Genomic DNA, 27855 nt, shown 5'->3' with positions numbered 1-27855 from the left:
GAAAAAGAGCTTATGGAGCCGGAGACGAGCAAGACAGTGAGAGGATTACAAAATCAGCGTGTGACAAGAATTCAGATGCCCCTTCCTGTAGATGTTTTTTTAAAACTTTGTCCACTGGGCATTTTTACTTAGCAGTAAAGGTCAGAAACACCATTTGTTCCCCTTAGCCTGGTATTGTGTCAGATTGTTGTGAAATATGTGTCCTCTGGAAAAAAAAAGCTGCTGCGCTTGACTTTGTGCTTGCATTACTCGCGCCTCCTTCCTCCATTGAGAACGTAGCCCATCTGCTCGGTCAGGCTCAGAATAGCACAGGCAGAGCCCTGAGGGTCACATCCATCACGGCATTAATCTTGCACACAGCCCAGTGTGCTTGGTGTGTGCCTCCTCTCCCTTCACCTGACAATGAGGTTATTATGAGGTTGCCATGCCCGGAGCACCTTTCTAAACAGTCCCAGAGCTGACAGGAGTCAACTGCTGTTTGTGTGTAAGGCTTTCACAAACAAGACTGAGCACAGCAAGGTTGTTAAGGACATGCTTATTATTGAGTGTATGTAAACCAGTGAACTCTTCTCCCTTTGAAGACATTTTTTGAAAGAAAAGGTATTTTTAAAGTATAATACTTGTATGGTCATAAAAGTCTTAATTACTGTTTTATGTACAAAAAATGTCTGATTTATTGTTTGCAGATGTCTTACATTTGGGGGAAGAGATAAAATGATTAAGGTACATTTATAATGCAGAATTAAAGGAACTCTTGAGTAGAGTATGAAGCATGAAATATTTAGTAAGTCAAAAGTTTGGGGATGATAATTAAAAAAAAAAGTTTTTTTTAAAGAATTATCTTATGCTCACCAAATTGTCTGACCAAAACACTTTGAGAAGCACTGCATTAACATTAATTAATTGTACATATTACATCTAAAAACACACTGCTTCTCTAGTTTTAATAACAACTCGTGCGAGTCTCAGAAAAGGTCTCAATTCTTTTGCTGAAAGCTCCCTTCTGCATCCTGTCTTTCTTTCTCTTTAGCTGCTCAGCTTTTGTATTTTTGGCAGATCAGCTGACAGGCATGTTATGTTGCATCACAATTTTATCAGCGTGAATTTGCTTATTGTCATCCTGATAAATATTTGTTTTACATAGTGTAAATTGTGTAAGTCACTCTGTGGTGGAAATCAAGTTTTTAATGTTGTTTTATATGCCTATGTGGCGTTTTATGGTTTAAGACAAACTATGTGCAAATACATTGTATAAATATATCTTCTCCTTAAAACTACAGTGAACCAAAGAAATTCTCAAAAACGTAGTTTGAAATCGCTGATGTTTCTGACATCACAAACTATCTTGTAACCAATCAGGTCAATGTGTGATCGTGGTGCGAGTGAGTGAAGGCGGGGCTAATTTTCATATTCATAGAACCGTGTATACTAAATGAGGCAAGGGTGTAGAGTTACATTAAAGCTATTTTAAAGGGTTGGTAAAACGCATTTTTTCGAAGGCTTGATTGTGTTTGTGGGGTGCACTGTAACATGTGTTCAAGCTTAGTTTTTTAAAAATTGCATTATTTTTCATATATTTTACCTTTATTTTCCACTGCTCTGCCCTCCTTGTAAAAACGGTCTGATGGTTTCCGGGTTCTATGAAGCCAGTCCCTCAAAACTACGCAATGGGCTAAGATTGGTTAGCTGGCCCAGTGTGTTGTGATTCGCTAACCGTCTAGTGCACGTCTCCTGGAAACGTCACGCCCCTTACCTTTACCGGTAGCCTAGTTTGTGCTTTGGCGTATTATAAACAATGAAACATTAGAGAAGATGATTGAGCAGAACCTGTTCAAGAACGGCTGTTAAACGACGTTTCAGAAAGGTTTGTTTTTTGTTGTTCTCTCATTACTTTTTAGATACGCTGTTATTTAATTGTACTAATAATTATAGAATTACAAAAAAATAAGCTTTATAAACAAGAATTTCATATAATCGTTCTAACAAATTATACTACAGTCCTCGAAGGGATTTTTTTGAGTAATGACTGTGGATCTATAGTGATCGTTTCTGGTGTATGCCACCGTTACTTTTGTATTTTTAGAACGATTGTAGCCAATGTGAATGAGCATTTAACAAACCAGCAGAGCCAAACAGCGTTGTCATTTTTTACTTCCTTGCTACAATGTACAATTAACAATACAAACTATTACAGGAAAACACATCGACGAAAAATAAATCATACTTACAGGTTGTGGCCCGTAAACAAAAGCTTCTATTTTTAAAGTTGGAACTGCTCCATCTTTCAGGACAAGCCATTGTGCGAACATTCATTGAGCTTGTGAAGATTATGGAAGCTTTCCTCCATAACATGTGCAGCACAGAGAGCGAGATATGGGTCATAATTATGAGGGACTGAGTTAAAAATAAATTTTAACCATTGGTCCAGAACACCCTCGTCCCTAGGAAGGCTGAACAAAGTGGACCTGCAATCCGGATGAAAATAACAGCAGTGTTTCGACAGCATTGCGACAACTCATCTCCAAAACAGCAATATAAAATGGCCTTGCCCCGCTTAGTATTCTCGGAGGAGGGGTTTATGTAAATAATGGATATGCTGACGTCAGCAACTCCAGAGGAATGTCGTGTAGTCACAAACCGGCTGTTTGCTATCGTCCTTAGAAATCGAATTTTTTCAAAGCAAATATCTCCCTTTGCTTTAAACTTTGAGCGTTGTAACTTTGCAGATGTTGTTTGGGCTCAAACAGTAACATTACACACTAGCTAAAGTTAGAAAAGTGAAATCGTGTTTTACCATGAAGATTTTTTTTTCAATGAGAAAACTTTTAAATATGTCATTTTGGTGATCAAAGATGAGTTTTAAGGGATGACCCTTCGCATAGACCCGCCCCCCTTAGTTACTGTCGCTATGTCCGACAAGCTTCGCCGCTCTCACGCACACACCATGTTCTCACGAAGTGAAATATGCATTCCGGATCAGAGAGGAGACTGACAATACGCTGACAGACAGGGCATACCAGGTTACTTTTTGGTTACTTTTGATATTAAACATATTTAAACAAAGTCTCACCTTTCAAATTTGGTCATTTTTAAAAAGAAATTTAAACAATAAATACCGTTTTGTGGCTCTTTAATGTGTCGTGACAGATCGCTGTAGAGCCTCAGTTAAAGCTGCTCGTGAACCGATCGTCTCTTCCTTCTAGTTCATTTATAGCATCAAATAAACATGAATGAACATAAGAAGGAATGTTGTTTTAACCGCGGAAAGGCGTCAGTATATTCAGTTTTTCAAGTTCAAATCCTCCCATGTTAATCTACTAACTCTCCTGACTGCTTTGTCGGACAAAATGGCGGATGGTGAAGTATGGTTGGTCAGATCACCTGTCAATCAAGCTCACTGCGAAGGGTCAATTATTGACTACAGGGGGACTTTAAGTAATGCATTTTTAATAGAAGTCTAGGGTACGAGACATTCTTGAGGGTTTAAAAGCAGAAATGTGCTGCAAAAAAATATGAATTCTTCTATACAAAAGTGTTACTTGAGCTATACATACTACATATTATTTTCAGGACTAGACAGATGATTATACATTACCAATGTTGTTCCTGTGGATGACTTTTTCTACCTCTCTTTCTGTATCATGGGAAAGTTACTGAGTTTTGCACATACAAAGTTAGTGATTTTATTGCACTATTCTTAGGTCAATATGTGTAATATTTTGTTTTTGTTGGGTAAATGTTGGAAACATTTTTGTACTTTATTCTGTTACAATGTCTTACCCAATTGATGTTCATTGTAAGTGCTTAACTGTAAACACAAATATAGTACAGGTTTGGAATGGGATTGGAAAACGTTGCAGGCAGGCTTTAAACTAGCATTACCCACATGAGCATCAGTGTGATGTGCTTCAGCTCCAACATACCTATATTTTCAAAATAGCACTGCTGTATTCTTTCACAGTTTGTCACATAGAGCATAGCCATCTGTGCAGAGTTGATATTCCCTCCTTACACCTCAGCACCAGTTTGACAGACAGTATTTTACTAATTGTAGCGAGTGTGAGCAAACTAGACTTGAGCTTCGATCCACCCAAACGGAAGTTGCCGTTCTTTATTAGTTGTCAAGCTCGTGTTTGTTTTTTAAGGACCCATTTTGGTCCCACTTTATAAGTGTCTTTAACTACTCACTATATACTGCCATTTAAATTAATCATTTGATGCAGTGCACTTATTTTGTACACATGATGGTTTTGCATTGAATTAAAAAACAAAAATCTGCATGGAATTACAGCTAACCCTTCCCTTATCCCTTAACCCATACTTAAACCTACCCATACCACAAAACCTCTCTCTAACCGTACCCATATCCCAAGTCCATAGTAGCAGAAGTGTTTTGCAATATAACATGAACACAATAATTACGATACCTAACAATTATTTTTGATGCAAGTACATAGTCAGACTACCATGGAGGCAATAAGTCTTGTGGTGATTGGTAATCTAACTTTCCACTATCTTTCAATTTCGGGAATTGGGCCAATCAAGGTTGGAACCGGCCTTTGTGTTTCTTGTCCAGATCTAAAGCTGCCTCTACACTTACTAGGGTTGGTTTGATACCAACATTTTATCATCAGCACAACGTCAGAACCTTGGTATCAATACTAAAGTGGTGCCTCGACACAAACAGATGGTGACATTTAAATATGATTAAATGTGATTTATTTTTTTCCCAAATTCATTTTTTGCATATTTTTTTTCTAGATTCCATAATGAGAAAGCATGTCTAATTAATTGAAATAATGTAACGTCTATATATAATTTTACAACAATTTATTAAAAGTTGAACAAAATTAATAATAGGGCACACGTTTGTTTGAAATCAATTTTCCATTTAAGTTTTCTGGATTCTATTGTAATGGTTTAATTGAATAAAAAACTCATGTCTAATCAATTGAATTCACACACCATTTATTTATTTATTTGACCTATTTTACAATATTAGGGCCCTATAAATGTTTTGTTTTTCAAAAAAATTGTATTTTATGTTTTCTGGATTTATAATTTAATAAAATGTATTATCAAAAATGGTGGTGATCAAATGAGGGCATAAAACATTAACAATTTAATTAATCTTTTAAAATGTAAAATTTAAATTAATTTAACATTTATTTTTATTTAAAGTTATGTAAAGGTTTAATTTTATTATCATCATTATTATTGCTTTAAGAAGTACATTCTACTGTATGTAACGTGTTTGTTCAGTTTTCAATGTTTCACTGTGTTATATCCCTGTTTGCCTTTTTGTTCCCTTTAGTTTGTCTTCATGGTTTTTGATTGAGTTATGCATTTTACATTTATCTTAACTATCCCTGTGTATTTAAACCCTCTGTTCATTCAGTTTCTTTGTCTGGAATCGTCTAGGAGTTACGTGATTGTTATGCTGTTTCCTGAGTTTCTCTTTCCTGTGATCTAGTGGATTTATTATTTAAGACTGTTTAGTTTGTACTCCTCGTCTTCATGCGCTCATTACAGCTACCGTTGTGACACTATACAAAATCACAATTTCTTCAAGTTAAAACATACTTTTATTTCAAGAGTTGCCATGAAAACCTTTGAGTTTGTGTATAAATGTAGTAGATGAAACTACGTCGCTCATTCAGAGACATGCAGAACACGCGTACTTCGTATTTTTGTCTCTTTCGCTTTAATATTCACAGACAGTTGTCCATATCGTGATTTGATTACATTCTGAATTGTAACTGTAAATCGCATCTCTGAAATCATAGGTTCCTAAATGCATATGAAAATGATCATACAGACTGATAAGACGCCCATCTTTAAATCAAGTATGGTCATCGAATTATCTGTTACTAATAATTTATAATATATATATATATATATATATATATATATATATATATATATATATATATATATATATATATATATATACACACACACCCATCATAAGCAGGTTACATTAGAAGGGTGTATCTTCTTAGATATAGATGACTAGCACCTGGCGCGTCTGTCATTATGTGGTGTTGAATGTGCTTTTATTAAAACAAACCTTTCACCTGCCCACTACCACCTATTCAGTGTGTCACGCAGCCATTTGGACATTGTTGGAGTTCATGAAAGAGTCGAGTACAAACAGACGCACATTCCTATTCTTGATGGGCTAGAATTTCCACTGAGTCAGAAAAACAAATAACAAACTCCTCTGAAACGTCTCTCTCTGCACGCTCTTGTTTGAGTTGCTTGTGTTTGTCACTTACTCCATGCTTTACTGATCTGACAACACTCTGTGATCTAATTAGTCTAATTCTGTTACTCTTGAAAGCACGTGTAGCGGAGGCTCCTGAGGCTTCAGGTGACAATAGTTGACGGACAGTAACCTCAGATTTATTATGCCCTTGAATGTGTATGCAGCTCTTCAAACCGTTTACAGTTGTTTGTAGATTCACATGCAGCTTTAGAGTGTTTGAGAATCGAGCATCTCTTTGACCTTTGTTGGTAAAGCATCTCTTAGAAATGGTTTAATATACTTTTGAATGTTATGTACATCGCCATCTTACAGAGTCCTTGACGCAATTCACTGCTCTGTGGGTTTGGAAATAGTGTTAGCTAAGTGTTAGTCAGAGTCTCAATTATAGCAAGAACAGCAATTCAAGTTGAAAAAAAAAAAGAAGCTTGTTTCCGGACCATGTTAAACGGCCAACTGCGGCTCAACAGGTTTGTGGTGTGGAGGGCTGTTTTATTTCACTAAAATTCTTGGAGCTGTTTTGTTTTTATATCATAACCTGGTTTCACTTAAATGTAATGTAGGATTTGGTTTTCCTTCTTGTTGGTAATGAGGCAAATCCTTGGAAATTTGATAGTGTAGCAGAACAGGAGACGTAATGACAGTGATGTTTGACAAAATCAATGCAGAATGTAAGCAGAGAATGTTTAATACAAGTAAAATAGGACTTGACTTGCAACTACACACTCATGATGAGCTGTGCTTGTTCCTCTAGAAAACTTCACAAGCTTGTTTGTCAGAGGATAATAGAGACCTGCAAATTAACTAGATTTATTTACTCTAACTTTTTTTAAACATGGACTGAATACTGGAATTGTAAAATATATTTGTGCAGCAAAATGCTAGAAATTATATAATACACGTTGTTGTTTTTTTGTCACACTTACATACAACCAGATATCTTTCCTTTTTATTTTTGTTTGTACAGCTAGCAAGTGTTTACGTAGTCTCGTCATTTTGATGAAGGGAACTTTTTTGTTTAATTAAATCAGCAAATATCTTTTGGTTCGCCCATGATCCCATCAGCGCATAAGGGTTGTTGAGACCGAATGCACGGACCCAATATATTGTTACATATGCGTTTTCTTTCTCAACTGTTTACGTTCACTTAAGATATAAATTACTGTGTTTATGAGCATATTTGCAAAGATGGGCATTTTGACTCATAGGTTTGTGTATTTGACTGTTCAAGGCCCTACAGACCTTGTTCACCGCAGCGCCATCTTTGATTTTTAATGGGAATGAAAGTGAGGCTGTGTGGGATAGACACACATCTCTTCTGTGGGTTGTGCTGTTATTTAAGGTGATTTTGGATTGTTCTGCTGACTAAACACTGCAAATTTAGAAGTTTCAGTATAAAAAAATCTCCAGACAACATGAGCTGTGAGCTTTATACAGATTTTTATACATGCGTTTATGTATATATGGATGTATATGTGTGTGTGTGTGTATATATATATATATATATATATACTTAAGTGAAGTATACTTTTTTTTCCCCCAAGAACAATTCAACCTCACTCTCACACAGGACATGGCCTTTTACATATTATATATATATATTCCAAATATTCTCTATTTCTCAGTGTTTTATTTATTTATTTTGTCAGTTTTGGGATGAAGAAAAGGAAAATAGTGAGAATTTTTTGGTGGTCATCTATTATTTATAAAGTTCAACATGTGTAGGGGAAACCACTTGGATTCTGCACAGTGAAGTGTTTATATATATATATATGTATGATTCTTCTTGTGGGTTTTGTCTTTGCGTAATTCACTTGTGACCCTTAAAAGATTCAAGGACAGGATGAGTGTAATAGTTTGGACACATCACTGAAAGGCCTCCTGCAGTTATCAGATTTATGAACCAGATGACTGGTTCGCTTTGCCAAAATGTCCATCACAAAACGTATATCGTGAATAGCAGGAAGCGTCCCCTCTCCAGCCCAGACTAGACCACAAGGCCAGATGTTGGAGGCTCCGACTGGTTTCCGAATGCTGTGTTTTTTCCTCTAAATTATTTGAATCTCTAGGATTAAAGTTTAAAGTCACTTATCCATTTTTAATGACTCGACTTGAATTGGGGCTATCGAATATCCACAGCACTTAAGAAAAGTTTGGTTCAACTACTTTGCTCCAAGCTAATGATTTTGCAGTTTATCAGTGTCTTAATGTTGATCTTTTGCTCTAAATTTGAGAGGACATGCTGTTTTTTTTCTTTACCGTGTGTGTGTGTGTGTGAGTGAATGGAGAACATCTCTCTCACCTTGACTCTCTCCTCATGTTTCATCTCTGCAGAGTTTTCCTTCCGATGAGGGCTGGCCATTTGCCAAATACCTGGGGGCCTGCGGCCGGATGGTGGCGGTGAATTACGTGGGCGAGGAGCTCTGGAGCTTCTACAATGCACCCTGGGAGAAAAGAGTAGATCTGGCCAAGCAGCTGATGGACATCGCCGAGCAGCTGACCAACAACGACTTTGACTTTGCCCTTTACCTCCTAGACGTCAGCTTTGACAACTTTGCAGTCGGGCCCCGTGACGGGAAAGTCATCGTCGTCGATGCAGAAAACGTCATAGTGGCAGACAAAAGATTGATAAAGCAGAGTAAGTAATGACTTCATTCCAGTGTCTCTGTGCTCTTGGTTTGCTTTACGAGATTAATTGCACAGGAAACTGTTATCCAGGTTAGACGGTGTGTTTTATTTATTTTGTCTACTTTCATATGTTCTTGACCTACTTTCAGTTTTCCCTCAGATGGGCTGGAGCACCTGTTTTTTTGCCTTCCATGTCAACATAAATGTTTCTCTGACCTATCAGGCAGAATTATCAGTCTAGTAGATACAGATGTGGACACATTGCACAAACTCTGCAATTCGGCACTCAAGTCAAGTCACGTTTATTTATGTACCACTTTACACAATAGATTGAAAGCAAGCAGCTTTACAGTATTAAACATGAAAAAAAAAAAAACAGTGACAGTGTCGCTATTGATTAGAATTACAACAATGTTCTACTATAAAGCGGCTTTCCAGTGTGTACATTTTTACTCGCATCTAACCTCGATGGACTGAACAGAAGAAATTAATCGAAGAAGGCGGAGCATCAGAGCCACACCTACCCATTACGTAATCGCCACGGACCAATGGTAGTTTGACGGTGTTTACCAGCCAGAGCAAATGTTTCCTGAAAGTTCGCTTTTGCAAGCTCTTTTGTACTCCTGTTAACTCCTGATTTTTGTTCAGTGCACACGTTCACTGTCTGAACTCTGCATTTTTGTGAATTCTCTTATAAACAACGCAGTGCAGATCCAATGTAAGTAAGAGATTCATTGTGCAGTATAGACAGATTGAGTGATTGTAACAGGAGTTTCTGCCGGAGTTTATAAATTGCTGTAGACGGAAGTCACGGAAATTGTTTTTGTTCCCTTTCTGCGTATAATTTGTTCCCAGTTTGAACAACCATTTTGTTTTTCACGATACTAAAATAACCAGTTTACTAAAAAACAACAACAACAGGACGGATTTCTGTTAATTGCAGAGTCTACAACGGATTTCCGTCAATATCAGGGTTCTCGCCTGTCCTTATGTCTTAAATTCACTTTTCATAATTTTAAGGCTGTAAATATGCTTACATTTCTCAAATAGTGTCATAAATGTCTTAATTTTAGTTTAAATAAGTCTTAAATTAAGGAAGGACGAGGTGTATTCACCCTGCTGAGGGGGATGTGATCAAAGCCTGCAGTGGAGCGAAAGCACGTTCCTCTCTGCACTCTGTAATCACTCCGCTCCGGTTTACCGGTTCATGCTTTCAGTTAATCGTCATATAGTGCGAGATGTAAGTATAAATAAACCAAACAACTGTTTAAGATAGACATTTTAAACAAGTAACAGAAACAATCAGTTTGCAAAGACTGTATCAATCAAAGCTCAGCTTTAGGAAAATAAGATATACAGGTAAAGATTAAGAGACTGTGAGAAGAAGAAAGAGAGATTGTGATGGAGATGAGAGATGAAGAGCAGGTATTGCATACTGTGCCCATGAGATTAACATTATCACAATGTATTCCTATTTAACACATATACATGTTCTTTGCTAATTACAGTGGAAAATATAAGCTTCATTTAACAACACAAGCACCTATTAATTATAATGCCAATAGTAGTATTGTATAAATATTAATATTTGTATATGGTCCTCAAATGTTATTCCCCCGAACCCCCCTAGCAAGATCCCTTTAGCAACGACCTCTGTATTTATAAAACCCAGAACACGGCCCTTCTCATGCTGTTCACTTTTCATATAATCAACAGATTAAATTAAAAAAAAACCCATTATATTATTTATTTATAATGGTTAGGTTAAAAACAGATAGTATATATAGTTTTTGATATTAGCTCACTTTGCAGCAAAAGCTCTGTTGGCTTTTATTATTTGAGAAATACAATTTTGTGTTAAAGTTATGTAAATGGTTAATTATGTGTATGACTACATCACAAAGAGTCAAGTCTTGTAAAAGCATTAGATTGAAAACATTGAAGTTTCATAAAAGTGTCTACATAATAGAAACGCAGTTCAAAATGACCTTTCTTTAAATGCGAATGTTCTTTGAGTGTTTAATTTGTGAAGGTAATGTATGTACTCACTATACTCCTAATTGCAAGAAGAAGAAAAATCACACTGGGTGTGTGACAGGCTGTGAAATGGGATTTGGCTGAGGAAAAACTTTGTCAAAATATTTTTTTTCACTTTAATCCCTGCAACAATCTAATTAATAAATGTTTTTTTTAGCTTGTTTCGTCTATGTAGCTTTAATCTGGCATACCGTTTCCTCAAACAATACCGCTATCTTTTAATTAGATAAATTGTATATTCTATGTAGGCTGTTTTCATTATGCAATTGTTGTGTGAAAGCATGTATGCCACCTTTGAGCTGCATTAAACATAAATGCCATGTCTGATGCCAATTAGTAATTGGTTAAATCTTGACATAAAACACCGATACATTTAGGGCCAGATTTACTAAACTGGGCAAATTAGAGTAAGAGCGCAATCCCATAAAGGCACTGATGGAAGTGGAAAGTTCTGTGGGTGATTTACTGACATTGCCCACATTAAAGAACACGGACGCAGCCGGTCATTTCCATAATGACCAACGCAATCTACCAAGAACAGTGCAAATTAGCATCTAATTTAAACCAGACGTTAAATAATGGTGCAAATATGACTAGCGCAAACCTTAGAAAAATCGCATTGCGTAATTAATTTAAATGCTCTCCTCTCATAAATTTTGTGTCTGAAAGGGAAACTCATACAAATGCATATATGCAATAAGATCAGCTGCACAAATAACTTTCAAAGCCTTTTCAGCGCTAATTTTTCGCATGCGTGCCTTTAGAAAATCCTGACAGTAGTTTTTTTTTTTTTTAACGACAAAAGAGGGTTGGTGCTGATGCAAGCTGTTAGTAAATCTGGCCCAAATTTTTTTTAAATAATACCCTTAATATAATATAAATAACTAATTTATGCCCCTGGTAGAGCCCCTAATTACCAGTAATAATGCATGGGGTTTAAATTTCAGTTTCATGTTTGATTAAGTATTGCTATTGAAGTGTTTGTATTGCAACAAATGAACGTGGCCCAAAGCTGCACTTTTGATTCTGAACGGTAGCGAGTTGGCATGGATTGGTGCAGTGCTGGTCCAAGTACTGTATGTGTGCCAGTGTATCTGCCATCCAGAGAGGCCAAACTGGGCTGGCGGATGAACTTGGAGCAGTGTGCCACATAACAATGGCTATTTGCTTCAGCCTGCCAGCATTTATCTGAATGGAGCTCGTGTGTGTGTGCGCGTGTTTGCTCACAGATGGGTCTTTCTGAAATGTTAGATAACAATTTTTTTTTTTTAATTGAGTTTCTATTCTGAATTGACGTGTGCTTATGATGTCATATCCCTTCACTGGACCTGCGTGGGCATCAAGGTTCAAAGTCATTTAGCAAAAGGCACTGGATGGATGTGCTTTTATCATTTTTTTTTTAATTTAGTTCACTCTGCTGATAATAATATCTAAGGGCACTAATTCAAATTAATTAAAACATGAACCTTTTAAGGATTGCCGTTCATGGCTTCAGAAACGATTTCCATCCAAAGGTGGTTTCTGCGTATATACTGAAATAATATTTCCAGGTCGTGAAGTGTTGTCAATTTTAGTGGGTTTAAGATGTTTTGAAGATTGTTTATTCTGTTTTGTTCACACAGTGAAAGTCAGTGGGGTTCTTTTGAATCCCATAGAAGAAATTTTGTCAGGTTTGAAATGTTGGTGAATAAATTATAAACTATCCCTTTTATTTATAGCTTTCCATTATCTCTGGAACAGTATTTTCCTATTTCATGTTGTTTCTCCATAAACCTCTGCATGTGATTCTCCGCACACACACACACACACAGCAAAAGAGAAACGCACTGAAGCCAGCGTGCGCTCTGATTGGCTGTGGCACATTAACTCCTCTGGATCTCATAATTGGCTCCCTCGAGAATGATTGGCAGCATGGTGACTTCATTTTCTCTAATTAGTTATTGGCACAATATTGAGCTGTGTCAAATGACCAAGACTGCAGATCCCCCACTCTTTAAGGCACTTTATGACTCAATATAGTTTTGCTGATGAATAGATGTCACAGCAGCCCAGTCTATTTCTGCACCCACCTCCTCCTCCTCCTAAAGGATCCTCAGCTTTATTGATTTGTTCAGCATTAAAATGTGTGGCCAGAGAAGAGCCGCACCTGCTGTCAGAAGAATTTCTTATTTGTCTTCTTTCAGTGAAAAGCTGAATCAATTCAGCGTCTTTATTCTGCAGATCGCCACTCAATTGTAATGCATGTCGTGGTTTTTGAAGTTACCGTCAAGAAATAAAGCACTGTGTTATGTTAAAGGGTTTCTTTTGTTGTTGTTGCCTGCTATACTGAATCTAACAGCAAGATACTTTTCCAGGTATTTGGACCACCAGCCAAGTGTTTTTTTAGGAATTGTTTAAGGCTACAGTTTTAGGTAATGCAGCCTTTTTAAATTTTATTTAGTTAAGAGTAATTAAATGCCAGTTAACAATTTAATAATAGCTACTAAAATAATTGCCAAATAATGATAGATTTGTATGCCGTGAATTGGACAAAACGACGCAAGCGCGTGAACAATTACAGCAGTGCGAGCACAGCGACAAAGCTTGCACGTGAAATGTAAACCTGCAGAAATTTCAAATCCCAAACTCGAGCACAAAAAATATGATTGTGCACACAAATCAACACGAGAAGAAGCAACACAACCACTAATGCTGACAGGTACCACACTCGCAGAACTGACCACAAGCTCGAGTTGTGTTTCACAATGCTGTAATTAACTGGCACCCACATAAAAACACTAAGGCATGACCTTGCTTGCAAAATAATTCGTCTCCTTCCTAAAATAATTGCCTAAGACATTTGAAAATGAAAATGACTTGGGCAATTATTTTAGGAAGGTGACCATATTTTACATTGTAAATAGGTACGTTTGCACCGGAGGAATCTTTTCATAGTTCCTAGAACTAATTGCGGAAGTAACCATTCACATGTTCGCATCGCAGGAACTGGGAACAAAATAGTTCTAGCAATGTATTTTGGGGGAACTAAATTAGCTCCTACTTCAGAGTAGGGTCAAACCCAGCACTCAAGGAAGACATACCAGTGACGTAAGTGTACTTTGATTGGTCATACGCATACCATACAAATGCCATTTTTTAAAAGCCGTGTAAAGTGTTTTAAAGTGTAACAAGATATTGCATACAGAAAGCTAATGTTAACGACATTTACCTGTCACATCTGTCTGCGCTGCGCTGTGTTCTTGTCTCTGCTTCTATGATATGTAGCACCGCAATTTGGTGATTTTGTGCCTCATTTTTGCTCTTTCCATCACATAACTTATATATATATATACATTCTATGTCTGTTATCATGTAACCCACTACACACAACAAAAACACAGCTCTGATCACGACGTCCTCCATCCTCCAGTTGTTGCCTTAAATGACATTGCTGTCGCAGGGCTTACGTCACCTCAGAGTTCCTACTGGCGGTGCGAATGCTACCAGGAAAAGGGCCCTAGGGGGACATTTAGTTCCCGGGGAACTACCCTGGTGGCTTGTTCCTATAACTAAGTTCCTAAACCTACCTGGTGCAAAAGCCCCTATTAATGCACTACTACAACTTCTCAACTTCAGCGGGCTTCTCTTTGTGGTCGTGATTTTGAAGTCTCTAAGTGGTGTCTTAACTTGTTTGTCTTCATACTGTCAGAAGCAAATATTTTGAGGCGCACAACACAACACACTGTTGTCTGTACTGGTGAATCGGAGGGCGAGATAGGCCATGTTTCTTGTCTTTTCACCATTTCTACACGGAAGCGACGGCCGCGGTGCAATAGCTTGAGGCTGTCTACAGGACTTGAGAAATCGAAGGTTGCAAATCCATTTGTCCTTTGTGTCAGAAGTTGCACGAGTGCAAACGGGGCATCAGTTTACTCTCAGGAATTTGTCGTGCTGCACCACATCCAGTGTAGACAGCATCACTGATTATAATGGTTTCTATTTGCTTTTGTCACGACGCTCGCAGCTATTTTAAACATTGTTTTGGTAGTAGATTATCGTCTGCTTTGTTTTCCTGGCACTGGCAGTCCTTTTTACAAACAACTCCATGCTTAGTGCAGAACCAATTTCATTTAAATGTTTTCATGCATCTCTGCAATACTCAATTCTGATTGTTTAATCATGGTATCTAGTGGTCTGTTATTAATACCAGACCAATTTTTGCTTTTGCTGCTTTGAAACAATCTGCATTTTATAAAGCACACTATAAATAAAGGTGAACTTCACTGCTGGAGCGTTGAATTATTTTTGTTTGCCTATTTTTTTTTTTTTTTCTCAGCCCAGAATTGCCTTGAAAATAGCACTGGAGCACAACTTTCCACTCCCATCTGCGCTTTTATGGGATTTTGCTCTTACGTTAATTTACCCTGTTTAGTAAATCTGGACCTTACTCTGCAATGATTTATACTGAAGCACAAAGTATACTTTGTCTGGCCTACATGCTACATCAAGCTACTACAGCTACAAAACGATAACAGGTGTTAGGCTGTTTTGATTAGCTACAAGAAGATATTGCAATAACAGCTTTTGATTAGCCGGATCCCCCCTGGGGTCTAATGTGAACTGTGGAGCGCAGGGGTCCTAACTCTTCATGACACATCAGTGGCGTTTCAATTCATTCTGCCCTGGCTTCACTTCATAGGGAAAATAAGATAAAATCAATAAAAAAAAAATTGAATTCCGTTTGTTGTGAAACTTAGTTTAACAACAATTTATTAAAAGCTTAATTTTTTTTTAGCGCCCCATTAAATACATTTAAATTTGGATAAATCAATTTTCCAAATTCACCGTTTTCCATTTTAATTTGACTGGATTCCATTTAAATTTTAATCAAAAAGCACACCTATTTCTAATTCATAAAACTTTAACAATTTATTAACTGATTAAATTTTTTACAATAATAATGCCTTATGAACTTTTTTTCTAGAGATGCACCAATATGAAATTTTTTTTATCCGATACCGATAATTCTTTATTTTTGAAAGCCGATAACCGATATATTGGCCAATAAATCTAAATCCAATTTTTTTATATAATTTATGAGAGCCTGATTACAAAAACAAAAGTCTCACCATTAAAAGCCATGTCACAAACACAATTATAATGATGTACTCATTATAATTTTATGTAACCTATATGACAGACTTGAGATATGACATGTTGCACTGAACTGTATTTTCCTTTTTTCAAGTGATTCAAATCATATTTTAAGCGATTCAAAACCACCATGTTGAACAGTGGGCATCTGAAGTGTCTCAGCTGAAGTAAATACAGTATTTGTCGGCTTTAATATATTTGCCAAATTTTCTTATCGGGCCGATAACGATAACAATAAAAATGAACATATATCGGCCGATACTGATATGGCGTGCATACCTAATTTTTTTTTCAAAATTCTGTTTTTTCCATTTGAATTTTCTGGATTTATGACTTAACACAAGTTTATTTTGTGTACGATTTGATTTAAGTGTATTTGATTTACAGTTTTACGTATGATGTACTCATCAAATTCATTGACATTCACTGTACTCTGAAATTAAATTTTTTAATGACTGGATTCTGCGATTCTGTCCAGGTTTTCTGCAATGTGGAAATCAAAAGGCCTTAACTTCAGTCTTCAATATTCAATTCTTGAACATCTAGTTTCACCCCATAAACATGGGTTAAAATGTCGATTCATGTTGATTTTAAAGTTTGTTTTATTATTTATTATCATTTTGTTTTAGCAAATATTATCCACCCTTTGACTGATTTTTTTTTGGGGGGGGGGTTTAATCCACTCAGATAAACCAGAGAACTATGACGTGTGGTACGAGAGCCGCTACGAGGAATGCGACAAAGAAGCCTGCCTCTCCTTCTCCAAGGACATCCTCTGCTCGCGAGTCACCGTGGACCACAACTACTATGCTGTCTGTCAGAACCTCCTCTCTAGATTTGCCACCTGGCGTGGCACCACGGGGGGACTCCTGCACGACCCCCCTGCTGACGTGGTCAAAGATGGGCGTCTCATGACCCTGCTGGACGAGTGCACCAAACCTCAGAAACGTTACGGGCGCTACCAGGCAGCTAAAGAACTGCGGGAGTTCCTGACACAACTCACACAGCTGAGCAATACTAACAGGTAGTGCTGAGGACAGGGGATGCTGCTCCTGCAATATCCCCTCAAAAAAGACACCAGAAGTACTTTTACAAATGTGCTGCCAGACTCTGGAACGCATTTGTTAAACCTTCAAGGGAGTTGCTGTTTCGTTGCCGCTATCAATCATGCCAACATTGGTTCCAGTCATGTCTCCGGGCTAATTAAGAAGTTTGCACATGAACATGGATTAAAGGGTCGTGTGAAAATCAGCAGACTAGAGGCTCAAACTGCTGTGATCGCACTAGTGTGTGTCTGTGTGTGTGACTGTGAGCTGATGCTTCGCTGAACCCTCATTGCTATTATCGGTTCTGATCAGAATCCTGTAATACGGTTTCTAATTAATTTATAAATTGGGTGCTGTAAGTGCACCGTGAGCTGTGGTTATTACTGATGTGACACAGGGAGCGGTGAATCTTAAAAAAAAGTTTTCAGGTCCCCCCCCTCCCCTCCCAAAAAAAATTATATATATTTTAGTATATTCCCATTTTTGCCAGGAATATAATTATATTTCAGGAAAAATTATTTTAGTTTTTGCTTTATATTTGTAATTAATGTTAATCTCGTTACGTTAATACTTTAAATTTGAAAATGTAAAAAAAATATTTTATTTAAAGCAGTTTAATACTACCATGATGTATAATTATTTTTTACATGTCAAATTCCACTAAGCAAATTGTTTTGGGGGGGGGGTGAAAGATCACCAGGACATGTTCTTGACAGGATTTGAGATTCATCCATTTGTGTTTTCTCTATATTGGAATAACCACCTGATTTCTTTGCTACGGGAGTCTTAGTGAAGTCTTAACTGAATTTGAAAGTTGACTTGGTCAAATTATGCCTCTTTTCGAAGGAAAATTTGATCAAGTGTTTCATGTTACAATTAACCTTTTTGGTGAGACTTTGATGCTTTTTGTAAAAGTTGCAGTCAGTGTCAGTGATGGTAGTTGGACGACATGATTTAAAAAAAAAAAAAACCTGAAAAAATATAACAAAACAACAAAAATGAGTTGAAACAATAGAGTATGCAAGAATAAAAATACCAAAGAATAGTGTCACCATTGTGTGGTTCATTTTGTTCTTTTAGCAATGCTTTGACCAAGATTGTTCAAAAGGGAAACCACAATAAATCTCTTATTCTTATATTTCTGTGTTCATAAACCTTTGTTTTTTTAACCTGCTTTTTGGACCGATGCAGTTTCATTTTTCATAAGCTGGCAACTACGACATACCGTCACATTCACTTGCACTTGCATTAAGTTTACAGAGACAAGTTGCACTACATGTTCAGATCATAGTTTTTCCTCATAGACTCTTTAATTTTTGCCCTCTTATCAATTTTGTCCTCTAAAATATTTTTTGTGTGATTTTTTTTTTTTTTATGCCCTACTAATGTTACCCATGTTTGTAATAAGCAATATTGGGAGTTGCTTTAAAAAAATCCTCCTTTCATAATGGTTTGAAAACATTCCAACCTTTGAACTCTGCTGTTTATGTTAAAATTTGAGTTATTTGTGAATTTTCTGTAAGAAAAAATGTCTGCTTTCTGTATGCGTTTGTTTTAAGACTATGGATAAGTCTGATCGTACTGTGCCTTTCATTCAAAAGTTGTATTTTCGACTGGATAAGAATTTAAAAGTCTATTAAAATTTATCTATACTTACCTGTTCTGATTTATTTTCTTTATTAATTATCATTATCAATCCATTATTAGGTTTGACAATAACAACAATTCATTGCATTCAGTGCATTATTTTAATTCCTGAGAATTGATCCCTGAGATAAATTATCTGTCTGTGTTTTTTCCTGGTAAACCCTATGTAATGGGGACAAATTGTCCCGACAAATTTCCCCATGAGGAATTTGGTCCCCATGAGGAAAATGGTTTACAAATCATACTAATGCCGTTTTTGTTGGTGCAAGCAGTGAAACAAGGATTAAAATTGTTACAATGTTGCGATTTCTCCTTGGTTAGGTTTGATTTCACAAAGCAACATTACTAAATTGACCAAAAATGACTTAATACGAATCAAGTACTCATTGGTGCAGCTGTTGGGTTTGTCTGACAAAATTTCAAAAAGGCATTTCACTTCATCTACGATTTATATTGAGAGGCATTGGCAAAACAAATACTGCTGCTTTTCATAAAAGGTATGCATTTGCCTATTATTGTGATACAGTCTGTTTTTTTGGTGCGTTGGGTCGGATTGCTTGCTTTCGTTTGCAATCAGGCCGAAACCACCTCGTTCAGACGATCTCAGGACGATTATTTTGTTGCGGATCCGAGCGAGATTGCCTTGTTCACGTATGCAAACACTAACCGAACTAAGGCCGTGTGTCCACCAAAGCATTTTTAGCCAGCTGAAAAGGTGCTCTGCTGAAAAAATGAAACAAATGCTCCCAATGAGCCAGGTGTGAAAATGCATTTAATTACGTTTTTAAAAAATGTAAAAATCCAGAAAGTTTTCTGTGATGGGTAGTTTTAGGGTTAGGGGATAGAACATACTGTACAGTTTGTACAGTATAAACATAATTTTGACTATGGAATGTCCCCATTAAACATGAAAACCCAACATGTGTGTGTTTCTGAGGACTTCCATATGGTTTCATCTGGAAAAAAGCCAACACACATATCCTGAGCAGGAGCCACAGAGAAGTGTGAGAAGACCCCCTGAGACATTATAGATCTTCCGGAGTACCCCCAACACCACCAATTGTTAACAAGAAGTTTTTATTTATTTATTAATATTTATTTTTATCAATTTTGTGAGAATAGTTAATAGAATCATAAACATATGATACAAATCTCAACAAAAGTCAACATATGATACAAATGTCCTGAATATAATGATTTTAAACAGATATGCACCCAATCTCACACACAATAGGCCTACAACACATATCCAACATCTCATTAAAGCTATTGTTAACTTTTCACATACTGATAAGTATTGCGTTTCACATATGATAACATTGTATGTTTTCTTAACTTCTCTGCTGTAAAATAATAATAAAAAAAGAGAACACATTAACAATAGTAAACTAAATAGTAAACAGTAACAGTATTGTGTTTCCACAACAATGTTAGTGAGTAAATCTACTGAAATTGCCACCAACAGTGGAGTGTGATGTGTTAGATGTAGGGCTACCACATTTTTAAATTACTATTAGTAGAAGTTAATATAATAAAATACGTGCCTACGCCAAAAAACTAGTTGAGGATACATTCTTTAAAATTGGGCAATTCCAGTGTTATGGACGTGACATTTGCAGTCAAAACTTGAAATATAAATTCTCAGAAAATGCAAACGTCTGTTTATATATCCATACTCCCTTAATAAAGCTCCAGACATTAGAAAAATATCATTCTACACATGCGTTTTATATTTGATATGAGGTAAATACACATGTGACGTGACACAAAAAACGTCTCGGTTACGTATGTAACCCTAGTTCCCTGATAGGGAACGAGACGCTGCGTCAAACGCTGCGGGAACGCCCCTGCGTTGTGCGTCATGAAGCACGTATGGAATCAGCCCAATGGAGAGATGAAACGTCATAGGCGGGTGACGTCATCGACCAGGAAACTATAAAGCACCCCAAAAACACAAGCGCATTAGCTTCTGATAGGCTTGAAGGAAGCGCTAACGGGAGTGCCGGGAGTATGGCGGAGCGACGCAGCGTCTCGTTCCCTATCAGGGAACTAGGGTTACATACGTAACCGAGACGTTCCCTTTCAAGGGAACTTCGAGCTGCGTCAAACGCTGCGGGAACGCGAATACCCACGTCGCCATAGGACCAAATGACCGTCATGTGAGACTAGCGCACAGAGGACGAGAGCACCTGTGCCCCAGGGGTAGAGCTTAAGTCTAGGTCATAGAACTTAATAAAAGTATGCGGTGAAGACCATCCAGCCGCATCACAAACATCACTCAGGGAAACCCCCGACAAAAGAGCTTTAGAAGCAGCCATACTCCTGGTAGAGTGAGCTCGGACAACCAAAGGTGAAGGCTGGCCAGCCGACTCATAAGCAAGTGAGATAGCCTCAACCACCCACTTGCTCATTCTCTGTTTAGACGCCGGACACCCTTTCCTGGGTGGCCCGAAACATACAAAAAGTTGTTCTGATTTCCTCCACAGGGCAGCTCTGTGGACATAAGCGTCTAATGCCCTAACAGGGCAGAGTGAATTAAGTTTCTCCTGGTCCGATGACATAAATGGAGGAGGACAGAAAGCCTGCAGAACCGTAGGTCTAACAATATTAGTAGGAACCTTAGGAACGTAACCTGGTCTAGGATGCAGAAAAGCTTTAACCATGCCAGGTGCAAATTCCAGGCACGAGGGTGAAACCGACAGAGCCTGCAAATCTCCGATTCTTTTTAGTGAAGAGATAGCAAGCAAAAAGATAGTCTTAAAAGTGAGAAACTTCTCGGGAACTTCTTCGATAGGTTCAAAAGGAGCTAGGGAAAGACCTTCTAATACAATGGCCAGATCCCAAGTCGGCACCCTCGTACGAATTGCTGGCCTCAGCCTCAAAGTGCCACGGAGGAAACGAGTTATAAGCGGGTGTCTCCCAAGAGAAACTCCACTGAAAGGGACGTGGTAAGCAGCTAGTGCCGCCACATACACCTTTAGTGTGGAGGGGGATAACCCTGTGGAGAAGCGCTCCTGCAGGAATTCCAGCACTGCACCCACTGGGCAGTTAACTGGGTCCTGCAGGTGTTCTCCACACCAAGAAGTGAAAAGTTTCCACTTCAAGGCATAAAGCTTCCTCGTGGATGGAGCTCTGGAGTTAAGAATGGTCTCAACAACCTCGGTTGAGAGACCGGAGTCTATGAGCTGGGCCCCCTCAGAGGCCAAGCCCACAGTTTCCACAATTCTGGGCGGGGGTGAAGTATCGTGCCCCCCGCCTGGGAGAGTAGATCCCTCCTGACCGGGAGCTCCAAAGGAGAACCGTCCAGGAGAGAAATCAGGTCCGCAAACCATACTCGGGCCGGCCAGAACGGGGCTACTAGTAGTAGACTGACCCCGTCCCGGCGGACCCTCTCCAGAACTCCTGGTAACAGAGCAATCGGGGGAAAGGCGTACAGACGTGACCTCGGCCACGGCTGCACCATAGCATCCAACCCCAGGGGGGCTGGAAGAGTGATGGAGAACCACCGATGACAATGAGTGGTCTCCTTGGAAGCGAATAGGTCCACCTCGGCGCGACCGAAACTCAACCAAAGGAGCTCCACCACCTCGGGGTGGAGTCTCCATTCCCCTGGCCTCGGCCCCTGCCTCGACAGGGAGTCTGCTACCACTTTCAAATACCCAGGGAGATACATTGCTCTCAGAGATAGTAGCTTCCCTTGGGACCACAGGAGGATCTGACGGGCCAACTTGTAAAGCCGGCGAGACCGCAGGCCCCCCTGATGATTTATATAAGAGACCACCGACGTGTTGTCTGATTGAACTAACACATGATGGCCTCTCAGGTCTGTTAGGAAGTGTTTCAGAGCCTGAAACACAGCCAACATCTCTAGACAATTTATGTGCCACGAAAGATGATGATCCTGCCACAGACCTTGGGCTGGGCGACCACTCATGACCGCCCCCCACCCTGTGAGGGAAGCATCCGTCGTTAGCGTTATGCGACGACAAAGAGCCCCCAGCACAGGACCTTTGGATAGGAACCAAGTTTCTCTCCACATGACCAGAGCACGAAGGCAGCGCCGCGTGACTTTGAACGTGCGGAGCGGATTTCCCCTCGGGGAGAATCCCTTGGTCCTGAGCCACCACTGTAGCGGTCTCATGTACAACAGGCCGCAAGGTATAACGTTGGACGCTGCTGCCATCAGACCCAACAGTCTCTGAAACTGCTTGACAGTGAGTAGCTGGCCTAGCTTCACTTGTTTCACAGCTGAGAGAATCGAAGCGATGCGGGTCGGAGAGAGTCGCGCCCGCATCGATACCGAATCCCAAACGACACCCAGAAAAGTGGTCTTCTGGGAAGGAGATAATACACTTTTCTTTGCGTTCAGCCTCAACCCCAACTTTCTGATATGAGCGAGGACGACATCTCGATGCCGAACCGCCATCTGCTCGGTCTGAGCTAAAATCAACCAATCGTCGATGTAATTGAGAATACGAATGCCCTGAAGCCTCAGAGGCACTAGTGCTGCATCCATGCATTTCGTGAAAGTGCGGGGAGATAAAGCTAGGCCAAACGGAAGAACCCTGTACTGGTACGCCTCGCCCCCGAAGGCGAACCTCAGGAACTTCCTGTGTTGTGGAAGGATGGACACATGGAAGTATGCGTCCTTCAGATCTATCGTGACAAACCAGTCCTCGGACCTGATTTGAGACACGATCTGCTTGATAGTGAGCATCTTGAATTTTAGCTTCCGTACCGAGCGATTCAATATGCGCAGGTCTAAAATTGGACGCAACCCCCCATCCTTCTTTGGAACGATGAAATATCGGCTGTAATAACCTGACTCCAAACTGGGAGGAGGAACCCGTTTTATAGCCTCTTTTTGAAGGAGCGTTTTCACCTCTTGTTCCAATACCAGAGCCTGCTCGGGGCCCACCACTGTGTGCAGAACCCCTCTGAATTTTGGTGGACGACACCTGAACTGGATAGCATAACCCTTTTCTACTGTCTGCAGGACCCAATGAGATATTTTTGGAAGGCTTTTCCACTCTGCCAGAAATTCTACTAAGGGTACCAGCCTCTCGAGACTGGCCTCTGGTGTAACTTGAGCAGCAGACGCAGCGCCCTGTAACGGCGCACCGGCAGGGAACAACTGGTCTGACCGCTCTGAGACCCTCCTCAGAGGGAGCGAGCGTCCCTCGGGAAAGCGCTCGCTGGGATCGTCTGTGCCCCGGCATAAAGGCGGGGTTGGCAGAACGAGCCCCTGAGGGCACCGAGGAGGAATGGGCACCGTAAAAAGAGGTGAACACCTTTCCGCCTCGGTGGGGACCACCCTCAGCATCCTGAACGGCTTGGCGTCAGGACTTCTTCTTAGCCGAAGCCTTCTTAGCCAATATAACTGTCCTCAGATCAGTTCTACTGGGAGAAGGCTTCGGCTGAGAGTGTCGCGGCTGAGCCCACTGTCCAGCAGGGGGAGCACGAGACGCGACACTCTGCCTCTGCTGCGCTCTATGTGATGAGCTCGAAGACGGCCGGGGCTGCTCCCGCCCAGCAGCCCCAGGGACATGAACTTTAAGGGGAAGAAACTTTTTAAAAGCTGCAGTTTGTTTCTTTTCTTCTTGGAATTTATCGATAACTGAATTCACAGCATCACCAAACAACCCCATGGGAGAAAGAGGAGCATCTAAAAGAAAAGCTTTTTCTCTCTCTTTAATATTAGTCTGATTTAACCACAAATGTCTTTCTGCGGCCACCAGAGCTGCCATAGAACGACCCATTAATTTGGCCGATTCTCTGGTGGCACGCAGGGATAAATCAGCAGCCTGACGCAGTTCGCGAACTACGTCAGTACTGACCTCCTCACTCTCACTCATGTCCCTTAGCAGATCAGCCTGGTATGCCTGCAAGATTGACATAGTATGCAGACATGACGCAGCCTGACCTGCTGCCGAATATGCTTTACCCACCAAAGCCGAAGTGTTTCTTAAAGGCTTGGTGGGTAATGCCGGTGCCTTAAAAGATGATGCTGCTTCGGGGGAGAGATGGCTCGCAAGCGTCTCTTCCACACGAGGCAAAGCACCATAACCATGAGCCTTGGCTCCCATAATATTAGCGTATGTTGAAGTCTGGGGACTAAACACTCTATATGACACCGGTTTTCCCAATGATTTCGACACCTCGGTGTGGAGATCATGGAAAAACGGCAGGCACCGGCGTGGAGGCTGCACACGTGACGGCAAAAATCTCTCATCCAACTTTGATTTAGAAACAGACTCCTGTCTAGTCACTGGCCATTCAATATTAAGTTTTTCAACAGCTCTTGTTAACACCTCCATAAGCTCATCACTCTCAGGAGTGTGGGGTGGCGAATCCTCCACATCTCCCTCAACACTAACAACATCAAGTTCCTCAGAACTGGATAGCTGCAGCATTGGTGCCTCAGCCCGAGCGGAAGAAACCGCAGCGCGTGCTTCCGAACCCGGGACTGAGGCACTGGATCTCACAGGTGAAGGGAGAGATAAGGCAGAGCCCGTCTCAAACCCCGCTGTGAGATCCATCTGCGATCCCCACGATAAGCGCCGCCGCTCTGCCTCGGCAGAAGCGGGACCCGAACCGCGGGGAGCGCGCACCGAACCGCTCTCCTCAAAGAGCGATCGGCGGGAGCGGAGCGTCCTTAACGGCAAACGCTCGCAATGCTCACAGTCTGCTCCCTCGAGAGCAAACTGGGCATGCTGAACTCCCAAACAAACAACACAAAGATCATGTGTATCCCCGCTCGTTAAATAACGCGAGCAGGGAGGAACACACTTTCTAAACTGCTGTTCGTCCGCCATAATCTCTCAATATATATATATATATAGGGATAAATTGTTTGTGTGGTGCAGGGTATGTAAGACAGACAATATCACACAGGGACAGATTCACATGTAGCGCGACTGAAAGCACAGAAGCTAATGCGCTTGTGTTTTTGGGGTGCTTTATAGTTTCCTGGTCGATGACGTCACCCGCCTATGACGTTTCATCTCTCCATTGGGCTGATTCCATACGTGCTTCATGACGCACAACGCAGGGGCGTTCCCGCAGCGTTTGACGCAGCTCGAAGTTCCCTTGAAAGGGAACTTTAACTTTTAGGTAGCAAAATATTTTTTAGTAATTCTATGAACTACACTGCGCAAAACAAAAGTAATACTACCCACCGGATGAGGGTCGGCCTCCACAGAACATAAAATATTTTTTTTATTTAATTTTTCGTATTCGCATTTATGAGGAAAAAAATAATGTTACGGATGTGACAGTTCTCCGTTACAGACATGACCGCTCTGAAAGCGACTTTAAAACTTTCACAGAGACCTCAAACAGGAAGCACAAAGCCTTTCTTTAAAGTGTATTTCTGAATTGTATCTTAATTTTAATCAATGTTTCATCAACCACTGAGGCGCCGGCGCGTGAACTGGACTCTCGTCTAATAGGCTAAATGAACCGAAACACAGTGTATAAGGTACTTGCCTCACAGACCTGAGAAATATATAGAAAGGTTGAAGTGTTGCTTGAAAGCTTGAAAAAAGCATCGCCAACTTCATCTTTGCAGCCAACACTGATCAAACACTTGTTTATTAATAAACAATTAAAATGTCTCCTTGCTATATTTGACATATTCATAATCATTATGCCGGTTCTTTGTGGCAGCTTTTAGATACTTTATTGGCAGCGCCACCCTTGCATGTTACATGAACGCGTCACCACTGCATCAGCACCAAAAACATGATTTCTTTCTAGTCTAAAATCAAAAATCGTGATACGAGCCGAATTGTAGGTTTGGTCTATCGTTACAGCCCTAGTAAGATGAGAAAGCAGGAGTTTAGTCGTTTGTCATGGTTGAAAAAAAAACAATGCTATCTGAAAATCTTTGCCAAGGGCAAACCAGTACAGAAGTAATCAATAAATTATCGGGGAGAGGGTCATGCCTTTTTTCACAATCATTTTGGAGGGTCATAGAAAAAAATATTGCTGGCGAAGGGAGGGTCAAGTCTTTTTTGACTACAGATCTGAAAACTCCTCCGGTAGCCCCTTAAATAAAAAACGAACAGTCCCTTAGATCTTTTTTCATGATCCCAATGAAATCAGTCCCCCTGAAATCAGAACCCCCTGAAATTTGTCTTTTTTCAGTTTAGTCCTTCAGCTTCAACAAAATGTAAATTGCTTAAGGATAATCTGAGTTCAAGAATTATTGTCTGGTAAAGCATTACTTTAGTTGGACAACATACTGTAAATAAACTAAAGTGTTTGCCGTTTGGGTTGATCGCAGAAGTCATTTATATCATGGCCTGAAGCTGGAGTCGAGGTTTGCCCTCCTTTGAACGCGTTCTGGTGATGAATGGAGCGACTCTGGGCTAAAGTTAAACACATTCACCCATGGCATCCTAAATATAGATTTCTTCCTCTGGTTGCAAAACCCACAGCAAGGATTAGAGAATACAGAGTCAGCGCCATTCTGACAGTTCTCGAAATCTAGTGAAGAGGGGAAATCGAGGGGGAAAAAAAAGACATCCAATGCCCCGAAACCATTCATATTATTCACCCGTTTTATACACTCCAGGCTAAACAAAAAGAAAGTTTCAGGCTGCCCAAGGGTTCAGGAAAGTGGAAAAAGTACATGTGTCCCAGTGTCAGAAATGTCTTAGAAAACTTTGATTTCGAAGCAATATTTGTGGCCCCTTTTTCCCCCCAAACTATATAAAAAACATACTACTGGTTCTATCTAATGCTAAAATTAAATAATTTAACTGAAATACTTATACAATCATATACATATTAAATCATATGAAGCCCCTAAGGGGACATGGTGGTGGAAAAAAAAATATGAGATGGGAGGAAAAATAATAAGTCAATGGTTTTGTGTTCCACTGAGAAACTTTGCGTTCCATTTTGCGAAACATTTTTGATTATTATTGAAAACACTTGAGCTGATTAATATTTTTATGAAAACCAAGATTTTTTTTTTTCAGGATTCTTTAATGTAAAGAAAGTTCAATGAACCACATATATTGGAAATAGAAATCTTTGGTAGCTTTATATACATGCTTGCTAAATTAATTCGATGGATGGATGGATGGAAGG

At 39.7% G+C, this 27855-nt stretch overlaps 1 protein-coding gene across 2 annotated transcripts in view; it reads left to right on the top strand.

The window, feature by feature from the left end:
• Window positions 1–18765, top strand: part of dipk2aa (divergent protein kinase domain 2Aa) — a 32387-nt gene extending 13622 nt beyond the window's left edge. For both annotated transcript variants that reach the window (XM_077203739.1, XM_077203822.1), the window contains exons 3-4: window positions 8600–8903; window positions 16751–18765. In XM_077203739.1, coding sequence (XP_077059854.1) covers window positions 8600–8903; window positions 16751–17091 — 645 coding nt within the window. In that variant the 3' untranslated portion in view covers window positions 17092–18765. The remainder of the gene's footprint in view (window positions 1–8599; window positions 8904–16750) is intronic.
• Window positions 18766–27855: the final 9090 nt, after the last annotated feature.

This window comes from Siphateles boraxobius, unplaced genomic scaffold (genome assembly GCF_051911475.1).
Source record: "Siphateles boraxobius isolate OS27281-9 unplaced genomic scaffold, OSU_SipBor_1 1, whole genome shotgun sequence".
NCBI classification, from domain to species: domain Eukaryota; kingdom Metazoa; phylum Chordata; class Actinopteri; order Cypriniformes; family Leuciscidae; genus Siphateles; species Siphateles boraxobius.
This window is presented reverse-complemented; position numbering and strand designations above follow the sequence as displayed.